The sequence below is a fragment of the Protobothrops mucrosquamatus genome, unplaced genomic scaffold (genome assembly GCF_001527695.2).
Source record: "Protobothrops mucrosquamatus isolate PMUCROS unplaced genomic scaffold, P.Mucros_1.0 scaffold2033, whole genome shotgun sequence".
NCBI classification, from domain to species: domain Eukaryota; kingdom Metazoa; phylum Chordata; class Lepidosauria; order Squamata; family Viperidae; genus Protobothrops; species Protobothrops mucrosquamatus.
Genome location: NW_015388141.1, coordinates 245557 through 258962, shown reverse-complemented (window position 1 = coordinate 258962; position 13406 = coordinate 245557). Strand labels below are relative to the sequence as shown.

The window sequence follows — 13406 nt, the reverse complement described above, 5'->3', positions numbered from 1 at the left end:
GTCCCAGATTTCGAAATATTCCAGTTCTGTCTTATCTTTCATAGCCATTGTAAGCCTGTCCATCTCTGCACATGATAAAATTTTATACAGGATTTCTTCTTCCGTTGGAGTTCCCTTATTCCTCCAGTTTTGAGCATAAACCAATCTGGAAGCCGTTAGGATGTGTAGCATCAAGTAAAATATGCCTTTGTCATACTTCACATGCAGGTAGTTCTTAACATACGACCATAATGGAGCCTGCCCATTATGGTTGTTAAGTTGTGATGGTAAAGTGGCTCATCACATGACCCACCTGATTTTATGACCTTTTAATTGCAGCAGTTGTCATTTTAGTTATAGGAATTTTTGCCAAAAAAAACTAGAAGTTAAACACTGGGTTTCAGCAAAAACATAAAAAATGGTCAGATGATTGCAGGATACTGCAGATGGCCATAAATGCAGGAAAGTTATGTGGTTTGAGATATGCATAATGAGATGCAAAGCGGATAAGATATTTTGGGTCCAGTGTGACCATTCATGTCCACACTGGCACTCGTGGAAAACTACTTCTGGTCTCACGTACGAACTCTGCAGTTCATGAAAGCATGCATTTGATATAAGGTGACAATGATTCTGTAAGGTAAGATTCAAACAGGCATTTTCCCAAGTCTATGTTAGGTATTGTGCAGCTTCTTTAGGCATGGCAAGGGTCCTTCAAAGATAATGAAATATTTTCTCCTGTTTCATATCCAAGTTCTGCATGCCTCTGTTACGTGGTATTGAAAGCAAGGTTGGCACAAAATAGGTTTTCTTCCTTTAAATTATATGGAACAGCCTTGTCTTGGAAGTCTACTCCTCCGGCATATTTGGTAGGAATTCGGGGAATTGAACATCTGGAATTCTAGAGCTGTATCAGAATAGTGAAGAGCTTCTACCAGAATCAACATAGAATGGGATCCAGATGAAGATTCCAGTTTTCTTTGAAAAGTTTCTTGAACAGAGGTATTCTAGTATTGAAATGGGTAGGATAGCATTCTTGAGAGATTAATGCCATTAATGTTTATGCTTTGTTTTCAATATTTCCTGAGTTGATATTTGAAACAAGTGTTCCCTTTCAAAAGCTGTATTCCCAGGGCAGGCTGTACTTACATACAAGTGGGGAACTTTTCTGAAACTTTTCTCACAAGATCAAAAACTACTGTATCCCAAAGCTGCATATATTTCCAAGGGCATTTGAACGATTCCCAGTCCAGGAGAAACCTCCCCCCACAAAAACTATTTTTTGACAGGAAACCAGGCTTTCTTGTTATTTGTGAACTAAATCCCAAGTGTAAACTTAGAACCTTACAGAGGTTTGAATTTCTCTCCATGTGTTTTGTATAAAATGTACAGCTTCATTCCAAACATGGCACTGATTCCAAATGTGAAATCCAGCTGCCTCTCCTTTCTTGGCTCCTATTGTTTCCTGTTTTACATGGCCATAATATCACAGTTAGTAAAACTCACAATTGGCATAATTAGCCAATCTCAGCAGTGTATCAGGGTAAGATTCCAGGCGCTATAAATGCTGTGTCCCTGGCTTTTATTTGACAGCTCTTGGCCTGCTTTCTTTTCTGTCTCCTGCCTTGTTTTAAATGTTTAATGTTTTTAAATTTTATTATTTTAATTGTAAACCACCGAGAGTTGCTGTTCAGAGCGAGATAGGTGGCATATGAATTTAATAAATAAATAAATACAATACGTCTTCTTGGTTGCCCTGGGAAGATCAAATTCTGCCTTTATGCCTTGTTTTGGAGGTGCCTTTAAACTCATTGGCTTGGTCTGAATATCACAATAAATTGTTTAAAACGTGAGGAATTATTTGATGTGAAATTAGGCACATGCAGAAATAGAAAGAGCAATAAAGCTTGCTCTCAGATTACTGGGTTGGATGGTTATGTCTGAATTGACCCCACTGATTGAAGTTACGCTTTTTTACCCCCAGTTTCCTTGTTTGCTTGAGATACATGAGTTACTACCGTTATCCTCAACTAACATATGTAGAATATCCCATCATGATTGTGCAAGGTAGGATTTGTTCCTCATTTATTATTCCACCATTCTTTTGTTTTTCTCAATCATGCAGTAATGAACTTTGTTTTGTTTTCTTTCAGATATCATTCTTTGCCTGCTTGTTCTGCATTTCAATGGCAAAATGAAGCATGCTTTGCCTTACACTGTCATGTATCCTTCACTTATGGATTTGTTCTTTTCCATTTATACAGCATTTCCGGCAGTTTTTTCTACATTCCATATTTAGAATAAGCCTTCCCCCATGTTTCTTGTTTGAGGTTCACATGTTCAAACATTTTTTAATGGATTAATGTGCTTCATTGGCAATTGAAGCTTCTTTAATGGGGTAGAAGGGCTTTGTGAGAAATGTTCAAGTGTAGCAGAGTGGGCCTGCTTTTAATTCAGGGATAGAAGAAGTGGCTCTGCCAAGTTATTGGGCTATAAAATCTGCTATTAATGTTAATTGTTGGGCATTCAGGCTGGGACTGGTGGATCTTGGAGTCCAAAACTTCTGAAGAAGTTTGTATAGGTGAATATGTATGTGATATTTTACATAACTTACAGTAGTGGCCAAAATTGTGGAAACCTTTTGGGAAAAGTGTACAGTAGAAATGCCACCTTTGATTAAGTTTCCACCATTTTTTCTTCTAATTTCTTTATAACTGTAGCCTTGTTCACTTAATAGTACTATTTTACATCGCTTTCTGGGCAACCAGTCAACTCTTTGCACCATTACTTTAATTTTATTACGTTTCACAAGCTCACTAAATGAAAGAACACAAAAAACCCAACCAACTTGATAGCGATCACATATCACACTGACAAATGTCCTCCTCTCAGCTTCAATACATGACATCAATAACTGAATCCTACTGTGATCTGATTGGCTCATTGCCAAAACAAGATGAAACCTGATTGGCTCGCTAAACACTCATGCTCATTGGCTATACTCAGATGAAGGAAAGCTATCTGATATCGACCAAAGCAAGTTGTGCTTCCTTTTTCTGGTTATTTGGCTATAACTTTTCATAGAATACATTATAGATAATTGAACAAACTTTGTTGCGTTACATTCTTGATTAAATTATCTTTCCATTGATACATAATTTTATGGTACTACTCCAAAAAAAAGTGGTGTTATTAGCCATCAAACCTCAAAAATACACTTTTCCCAAAAGGTTTCCACAATTTTGGCCACTACTATACTTGGAGTCACGCTTTTATAGGAAATTTTTATTCATTGGATTCTGAAATGAAACATTTTTTTTTTCATTTTGCAGTTAGGATGCATGAGATCATAAAGACATTTCCCAAGTATCACCAGGGCCATTGCACAATAGTTTCTTAAGTGGATCTGGCTAACAATGCAGTCTGAGGGTTAGAAATTTGGAGATCAGAGTATGGAGTGTGAAGTGAAAGCTAATATAAATCCATCTCTGCAAAATGTATGCAATGGAACTATAGTGCTTTGGATTCAGATCCTTCACTACAAGTAGGGGCATGAGTCATTAGCCCCCGCGGAGAGGGCCCGCAACCTGGGCGTCCTCCTGGATGCTCGGCTGTCTTTAGACGATCATGTGACGGCTGTGGCCAGGGGGGCTTTTCATCAGGCTCGCCTGATACGCCAGTTGCGCCCCTTTCTGGATCGGGACGCTCTACGCACGGTCACTCAAGCCCTCGTTGTTTCCCACCTGGACTATTGCAACGCTCTCTACATGGGGCTCCCCTTGAGGTGCACCTGGAGGCTCCAGCTAGTTCAGAATGCGGCCGCGCGGGGGATTTTGGGGGCCTCTAGATACTCCCATGTAACACCTCTCCTGCGCGAGCTGCACTGGCTGCCTGTGGCCTTCCGGGTGCGCTTCAAGGTGTTAGTAACAACCTTTAAAGCGCTCCATGGCAATGGACCTAGGTATTTGCAAGACCGCCTCCTACCAAATACCTCCCTTCGACCAGTCCGCTCCCTCAGAGAGGGCCTCCCTAGGGTGCCGTCGGCCAGTCAATGCCGGCTGGCGACCCCCAGGGGGAGAGCCTTCTCTGTGGCAGCTCCTGCCCTCTGGAATGACCTACCCCCCGACCTACATACAACTGCGGACCTGCGCCTCTTTCGCCGAGCCTTGAAAACCCATCTATTCCATGCGGCCGACCTGGTGTAGTTTTGATTGTGTTTTGGTAGGGGTTTTTATAGGGGGTATTTTAGAGCAGGCTTTTTATTTAATATTTATTGTGATTTTTATTATCGCCTGTTCACCGCCCTGAGTCCCGTAAGGGAGATAGGGCGGTATATAAATTTAAATAATAATAATAATAATAATAATAATAATAATAATAATGAGCGTAGCATTTGTCTGCAACTCTTTAAAGCAGCTACATCTTTTCCCAGGAGCAGGATGCAGCTGCATAAGCAGCCTTGGAACTCTGGGGAAAGATGCACCTGAGGCAAACACAGATGCTTCATTTGTACACTCTGAAACCCTCCCCTGATCTCTTTCCGAACTGCTTCACAATCTTCATTTGTAATACACACTTGGATTTGCTAACCTACAGAGAGCTTTCCTGGGGATCCTGAGGGGCAGGACGATGCCGTTTTGCTGAACACACAAAGAAAAAGCAAATGGTTAATAATTCTAGACTTATTAATTCAGTCATCTGCTCTTGATGAATAATTTAATGTAAGTGGATGTGAAGGTTAAAGATAATTGAAATCAGTGGTATATCCAAAGGATTGCAAATAAGGAAAGGAGGAGAGCGCTGTAAAGTGACTACATCAATTAAAATCAGATTTACAAGCGTCCTTTTCACCTGCACCTATATTATGTATCTTAACCTGAAAGGTTAGATTTGTAGCAGGATGGTATGCTATAACTCTGCAAGAATGGATATTGGACTTGAGTATGGTAAGGAGTTGAAAGAACGGGCTTATATAATTAGTCATTCCAGATGTTGCGGTTTATAATGGGAAGCCACCATAAAATGTGTCGGGCAGGAACTTCACGGAAACGAAGAGTCAGAAGCTCATTGTTTATCTTCTGCTTTCCTTCACTTGAGTTAAGATGCATCATTACATGTGATGTGGCATAGCCGTTGAAATTGAGTTCCTCTACATTTTGTTGGTTGGAAAGATATTGCTCTTTATGCCAGCATGGGTCTCTGCAAGGGTGGCAAAGAGGGGGGGGCAAGTGACATCATGTAGGTTTGGGACCCCAGTATATGCCGTGCTTACAAAATAGCTTGCTACTTCAAGCTGGAGAGACCATAACAAAGAGAGCATCTAATTGTTTCCTTCAGTAATTTTGGTTTTCAATAAAGTTTAGAAATGTTTTATGGGTACACTAGTCAATATACAGTATATGCCTTGAAACACATTAGTATTTGGTTGCATTGTTGGAAAGCCAGGCAGGTCAAAGTAGTCTAAAAACATGGAAATTTGGAAACCATAAGATGAATTAATTAGGATAGAAATTGTATCAGAAAATTCAAGTTTGTCTCGCTCTTAGCTTTGGGAAGAAATAAATGTTAACTTAATATGATCACTTGACCTTCGGAGTGATCACACACTACTTCACTACACTGTTGATCAGCATGACTATTAATGAAGGCCATATCTTACGATACCGTAGGGCAGACATCCTTCTGTGGGCTGGGCTGGGTATTTTTGCATGAACCAAAGGGGGGAAGTAATACAAAACGGTGAGGATAGGAATGTTTTTTTCCTGAATTGGGAGAAAAGTTCTTTTTAAAAATAAAACTATGTCAAGTTTTATTTTATTATTTTATTTTAATTTTATTATTTGATGTATCTAAAGTAGTTGCCACCAATTTTTACCAGTTATAGCTCTAATGGTGACTGGCATGCCCAGTGTAGTCCTAGGGTCTCAAGTTCTCCATCCCTGGGGCAGTAGAACACTAGCCTGCATCAGCTCATCAGTGTTAGCTAAGTTCCTGGCTGACTAAATGGTAGCCTAGGCCAACATAGTCTGGCCCAGTTTAGGACCACCTGGTATCATGACAACTCCATACATTTTGACTTCTTATCAGCCCTTTTCTTTATGTTGGGTCTGAAGTATGTCTCTAGGTATTAGGGGAGAAATAAGATGCTTCCCATTTCTACAGTATTTGCTGCTTCTGCCATCAGATGCAAATTTCTAGAAAGGGGCTGCAGTTGCTGTGGGTTTCTGTTTTTGAGCCACTGATTTTAGTTGCTGTTTTTACTGTTGTTTTTTTCAATTGTCTTGTCACTTGTGTCTTGTCACTTGTGTCTTGTCACTTGGAAGAGCCCCCAATTAAACAGGATCTACAATAAAATATGTTTGTTTAACCATGATTTGTTAACTAAGCCATGGTAGGTGGATTATACAATAGCCTTAAGTCAAACAAATCTCAGTATGGCTTAACCTAACTTGCAAAGGAATTACATAATGCATCAGTGCAGACCCAACCATTAAATGTCATCTTCATTAACTGGCAGCAGCTTTGTTGGATCTGAAGCCGAATCTGCCCTTTGGGTCCTGGGACATGAAATCTTTTTTTAAATAGGCAACATCAGTAATTCAGTATCTGCTTACAAAAAGAACTGAGTGATGGACACTTCCCACCTTTCAACGCGATCTTTGCTTCAACAGTTGCATTCCTGTTCCCTCTCTGTAGATCTTGAGCACAGTGGTCAGTGCAGCAAGTAAACTTGCTCAGCTCCGGTGTCTTTGGCAGACGAGAGATTCTGAACAAGTGAGTGCCACAACTTGGGGATTAGCCACATACACCTGTGCAGGTAAGTGATATCTATCCTACCAACATGTTTGTGGAATTTCTCAGCATGTTTTTTTCCCCCCTTCGTTTCAATTGTGTCTAATTCTCGGAGACTACCTGAACTTTTTTTAAAAAAATGGTTTGCCATTTTGTCAAGATATTTTCCAAAGCGCCTGAAGGCAGGACAAGAAGCAACGGGTGGAAACTAACCAAAGAGAGAAGCAACCTAGAACTAAGGAGAAACTTCCTGACAGTTAGAACAATTAACCAGTGGAACAACCTGCCTCCAGAAGCGGTGAATGCGCCAACACTGGAAGTTTTTAAGAAGAAACTGGACAGCCGTTTGTCCGAAATGGTATAGGGTTTCCTGCCTGAGCAGGGGGTTGGACTAGATGACCTCCAAGGTCTCTTCCAACTTTATCATTATTATTATTATTATTTTTCTAGGTCTGAGAAAAAGTGGCTGGCCCAACATCACCCAGTTGGGTTTGTGCCTCAGCTAGGACTAGAACTCCTGACCTTTTGTGTGTAGCCTGATGCCTTAACCACTACACCAAATAAAATGAAATTTAAAATTATTGGAAGAATTTAAAAGTTAACTTGTATGAACTACTGTTAAATGCAGTTTGCTGAAATAAGGCTTTGAGTCTTCTAAAAATTGCTGATAAAACAAAAACAAGTGCTTGAAAGATGCTGTTCTTTGTTGAAAGATAATCTTTTGGGAGGATCAGGTGAATGCATACCAAAAGAAAAAAAAATGGAAGATTTCAGGCAGATGCTTGACAAGATTTCTTCACCGGGCATGATAATAATTCTGCATATCTTGTTTGCCAGGATTGAAAGGGAATGGAAATGAATTGTCAGCTAAAATATAAAACTGATTTATTTAAAATCTGCTAATTTTCATTCTTTCTCTCCCAAATAAAGCAAGAATATTTACAACGTTGATGACTACAAAGGATTCTACAGGTAATGTCACATTATTATTGGGGAGCCTTTTAGCAGAGATTCTAAACATTCTGCAGAAAAAGTGCAAATGTAGAGGAAGGTAAAGATAACATTGGCAAAGAATGCAAGAACTGTTAGCAGTCAGCAGTGTCTCGGCTCTGGGAAAAGTGGGTGCCTAAGACTCAAAGTAACCCTGCTTTGATCTTCTATCGGACAAGAGGATTTAGGTTCTGTTATTTATACTGTATAACAGGGGTAGGCAACCTTGGCTGTTTTATGACTCGTGGACTTCAACTCCCAGAATTCCTGGGCCAGCCATGCTGGCTCAGGAATTCTGGGAGTTGAAGTCCACAAATCATAAAACAGCCAAGGTTGCCTACCCCTGCTCTTATAACAATAAAATACTAGTACAGATAGTCCCAGATTAATGACCACTTCTTCACCCATTGAAATTATCAATGGTGCGGAACACATGGTAATTCCCACTGGTCCTTGAAGTTTCAGCCATTCCAGCACCCCCACACAGTCACAGTCACATGATCTAAATCTGGGCACTTGGCAAATGCCCCATCGAGGCAGAAAGGATTTCTTTACCTATATGTGCTGAAATGATGATATAGTTTTATGAGAGCTGACTTTAAATACTGCGATTGTGAGGGATTCTGTATAAGTCACACAAGATTCTACATTAGATGTGGGAATTCCTCTTATAATCTAGAGCATTATAAACTGTGCATACATATGAGGAAGGTGTTGTAACAGAATCCTGAAAACCTGTCAGAAATTCTCTCTACTTCCACTTACACCTAGTCCAGGGGTAGGCAACTTTGGCTCTTTTATGACTCGTGGACTTCAACTCCCAGAATTCATGGCTGGCCCAGGAATTCTGGGAGTTGAAGTCCACGAGTCATAAAAGAGCCAAGGTTGCCTACCCCTGAATCGCAATGTTATTTTGAATTTCTTTCTACTTCCCCCGGACTCAAAATTTATCTTTCTTTGTGATGGTTTAACATTGCACTTCCCCTTTTCTAAGTCAAATTCATATTCCCACGGCATTAAAAGGTTTGGGGTGCAGAAACTCATTTCTAAGAACAGACTTCACTTGACTGAAGGACTTGTTTTCAGTTTGTGACTGCTCTTGTGCCCTTCTTGAAGCCCAAAGTTAAGTAGGACTGAAAGTTTTTTTCATTTGTGGAGCTTCAGAGGCACAAGAAGGAATTCAATTTATTCTATGAACCACCTCAAAATGTCACTTTTTTCAAAGGAACCCTGGAAGCTACAAATTTGGAGTTTGAAAGGAGTCGGGGGGGGGGGAGGAACAACATGATGCGTTGGGATGAGGAGAAAGGTTCAAGAGTTTTTCTTCTACTAGCATGGATATTGTGCTATTAGTTTGAAAGCTATTGAAGCTATTTCCTAAATTTAAAATTGATTTAGCTTGCATGTTTTATTTTAAGATATGTAATTGCTAATGAGTATTCTTCCCTCCTCTTCCTAGTTCTGATCCGTTTTGTAGTCATGATGGCTCTTAATGTTTGGGTCATCGCTACTATATTGGAATACCGAAAGGCTAAGAAGCAAGATTAAGATGCAGATCCTGCTCCTTTTTAAATGACATGGATTAAAATGAGACATTCCATTAAATGAGAGCTAATGTTTACATACTGTACATGTACCTAACATTCAGTGCCCACACTTCAGTTACATTGTGATGGTTATACTTATTGTTTTTTTTTAAAAAAATAATTAGATGAATGAAGTCTTTCATTTTATATGAGCAGATTGCATAACAGACTTCTACAACTGGTTGAGTCTTATTTGTTGGTTATCTCCATGGACAGTCCTACCCTTCTAGTGTGTACACACACCTCAGTAGGACCAACAATAGTTCAAGCCAACAAAAAACTAATGTTTTATATTGAATTGCTGGTTTTTCAGAACTGCGTTTCTGGCAACTCTTAAAGGTGAAATTTATCTTCTAAAGATAAATTAGCCTATATGAGGAAATCTTTCTCTGATTTCCTCATGCTAAATTAAATGGCCCTCTAAAAGTGTAAATCTTCATCTTAAAAAAGAACTGTGTATTTTATTTAGTTAAGGTTATTTCAAAACAGCTTCAGTTACCAAAAAAAAAAAGTTCTTGTATTTCAGTTCCTGCACTTTAAATATGTTAAACTTGATACTCTGTTTGGGTTTATGTGTCAGTCTATATTTTTTTTTGAACCAAATTTGTATCCTACTATTTTGAGTAGCTGTTAGCTGTAACAATGCTAACATTATACCTTTGGTTCCAAATATAAACAAATACTTAAAGAAACTTAAAGAACATCAACAATATTTCAACAATTCTGTGAACTTGGTTTAGTGACCCACTAGGTTTCAAGAAGTATAAATGTATCATTAGTGCTTAATTTTGAAAGTTATTTCAGCAATAAAGAATGGCATTTCAAAAAACATTAGTAAAGCTTCTAAATCTCTGTGTCTATTCTCTGAATTAAGTATGCAGCTTTCTGCAATTAAACTTAATTGAGAAAATAAAGTGCTTTTGTTTAATGTTAAGTGAAGGAGCTTAATTACATTTTCAAAATTTCTTTTAACTTTTTTGAATAATTGTGCATCTCACACGGGAATAAAAAAATATGCATATGACCTGCTCTTATCATGTGGGAAATTGTCAGCAGAGAAATTAAGTACTTTTGAGTTCAGCTTATCCTGAAGGATTTTTGTCAAATTAGAGATGAAACAGATTTTATTATAGGGGTGGGGCAAACTACATTTTGTTTAGCCTGGTTTGTCAGGATTTTTATAAGGATTAAAAGAGAAAAACATCTACATGCATTCCATCTGAGATGAAGAGGGTGTTTATGTGTGTTTGTAAGTGCACCTTCGAGTCAATGTGGACTCCTAGCGACTATCTGGACTAGTCCCTGTAGTTTATTGGACAAAGTTTTGTGGAAGAGGTTTGCCTAGGGCTGAGAGGGAGTGACTGGCCCAAGGTCACTCAGCTGGCTTTGTGTCTAAGGTGGGACTAGAATTCAGAGTCTCCTGATTCTCGTCTGGTGCCTTAATCAACTAGACCAAACTGGCTGTGCATTTATGTGCATTCAGAAAATATTCAGATCACCTTTACTTTTGTCAATTTTGTTATTGCTGCAGCCTGATTCTACAGTTGTGGAAATTAATTCTTTTCTCATTAATCTACACTCAGTACCCAATAATGAGAAACTGAAAAGAGAAGCTTAGAAATATCTGTAAATTTATTAAAAAGAAAAAACTGAAATATCACATTGGCATAAGTATTCAGACCTTTCACTTAGTATTTTGTTGAAGCATCTTTGGCAGCGATTACAGCCTCGAGTCTTTTGGGGCATGACAGGACAAGCTTTGCACACCTAGATTGGGGGATTTTCTACCATTCTTCCTTGCAAATCCTCGCAAGCTCAGGTTGAATGGCAACAGTCGGACAGCCATTTTCAGGTCAGGGCTCTGGCTGGGCCACTTTAGGACATTTACAGAGTTGTCCCTAAGCCACTCCTTGGCTGTGTGCCTAGGATCATTGTCATATTGGAAAATGAATCTTCAGCCCAGTCTGAGGTCCTGAATGCTGTGGAACAAGTTTTCGTTGAGGATATCCCTGAACTTTATTCAGCTTTCCCTCAACCTGACCAGTCTCCCAGTCCCTGCTGCTGAAAACATCCCCACAGCATAATGTTGCCACCATGCTTCACTATTGGGATGATATTGGGCAGGTGATGAGCAGTGCCTGGTTTCCTCCAGACATAACGTTTAGAATTGAGGCCAAAGAGTTGAATCTTGGTTTCATCAGACCAGAGAATCTTGTTCCTCCCAGTCCGAGAGTACTTCAGATGGTTTTGTTGTTTTTTTGCAAACTCCAAGTGGGCTTTCATGTGTTTTGCACTGAGGAGAGGCTTTACGTCATCTGTCTAGCCACTCTGCCATAAAGCCCAGATCAGTGGAGGGCTGCAGTGATAATTATCCTTCTAGACCTCTGTCCCATCTTCATACAGGATCTCTGGAACTCAGTGACCACCGGGTTCTTGGTCACCTTCCTTACTAAGGCTTCCTTTCCCCCCCCCTCAGTTTGACCAGGCAACCAGCTCTTGGAAGATTCCTTGTTGTGCCAAACTTCTTCCATTTGAGAATTATGGAGGCCACTATGCTCTTAGGAACCTTCAGTGTAGCAGAAATTTTATTGTAGCCTTCCCCAGATCTGTGCCTTGCAATAATCCTGTCTCTGAGCACTCCAGGCAGTTCCTTTGACCTCATGGCTTTTGCTCACTTGCAGTATGCATTGTCAGCTGTGAGGCCTACAGAGAGGTGTGTTCCTTTCCAAATCATGTCCAATTTAATTTACCACAGGTAGATTCCAATCAAGGTGTAGAAACATGTCAGCAGCGATCAGGAGAAATGGGAGGCACCCGAGCTAAATTTCAAGTATTGTTGCAAAGAGTCTGAATACTAATTCCAATGTGATATTTCAGTTTTTTCCTTTTTAATAAATTTACAGACATTTCTAAAATTCTGGTTTCACTTTGTCATTATGGGGTACTGAGTATACATTAATGAGAAATAACATGAATTTCAATACCTGTAGAATCAGGCTGCAGCATAGCAAAATTGGCAAAAGTGAAGGTCTGAATACTTTCTGAATGCACTGTATGTTATTCTGTAAATACATTCATTTCTTGAAGAAGTCGGAACAGGATACCTGAATACTATTGAGCAGGGCATAAAGAGAAAGCTCCACAGTTTTATTTATAGGACAAACTGTCATTTTCTGGTGGCTTTGTGTTCAAATGAAAAACTGATTTTTCTCAAATTTAGGAGAAAGACTCTTTGTCACTTATTTTGTTGTTGCCACTTTCCTTAATACTGTCCTAGGAAGGTAATGAATCTTTAAGGGACAAAAGCCAGGATCCAACAGGCAAGACTTCTCCAAATTATGACCTATAGTAACAAATCCTACAGCTGAGTAAAATCCTATTAAATATTTAATATCCTACTAAAACCTTAATAAATCAGATTGGTCAGATTAAAATAAGACATAATCCTTGTTTAGTGATCACAATTGGGACTCTATCATTAAGTGAAGCTGTCGCTGAGTGAGAAATCACATGACTGTGACCGTTTCCCTTTCCCCAACTATCCGGCCCTTTGGAATGTTCAGCCCAGTACTGGGATAATTAGCAAGACAGGAATTGTTTGTATTTGGAGAGGAAGGGATTACAAGAGAGTTGGGAATATTCATCAAAAGAAATGTGGTGGGCTCACAGCCCGGAAAGGGTATGGGGGCCATGGGTTGTAAGTGCATTATACAAATAATCCAGTGTATTTTCCATTGTGTGTCTGCTCATTCTCTTGTAATCTCTGCTTTGGAGAAGGGAGAAAAAATGAGCCAGGCACAGGAGAGATTGCCTGCAGAAATCATATATTTCTTCCCCCCTCACAGAAAGCGAGGGATTACAAGAGATTAAGTGGGCTTCTAATATTTTCATCTAGACCTTCCAGAATCGCTCTATATTTCGAACAGATGTCTTTCTCAATTCCTATAAATCTAAATCATCCAATTCTCTTTCCAACTGTCTATCTTGGACCTCAGATTTACTCTAGAATTTTTGTTTTACATTGCCAGATATTTTTTTCAATTTCCTGTCCTAATTTTA

The 13406-nt window shown here is 39.4% G+C and overlaps 1 protein-coding gene across 1 annotated transcript in view; it reads left to right on the top strand.

The window, feature by feature from the left end:
• The window catches only part of SLC66A3 (solute carrier family 66 member 3), a 13231-nt gene extending 3055 nt beyond the window's left edge, over nt 1-10176 (top strand). Inside the window, exons 2-7 of the mRNA XM_015823893.1 lie at nt 1964-2046; nt 2133-2202; nt 4868-4925; nt 6676-6796; nt 7702-7743; nt 9221-10176. Of these exons, the coding sequence (XP_015679379.1) occupies nt 1964-2046; nt 2133-2202; nt 4868-4925; nt 6676-6796; nt 7702-7743; nt 9221-9309 (463 nt within the window). The 3' untranslated portion in view covers nt 9310-10176. The remainder of the gene's footprint in view (nt 1-1963; nt 2047-2132; nt 2203-4867; nt 4926-6675; nt 6797-7701; nt 7744-9220) is intronic.
• The last annotated feature ends 3230 nt before the right edge of the window (nt 10177-13406 follow it).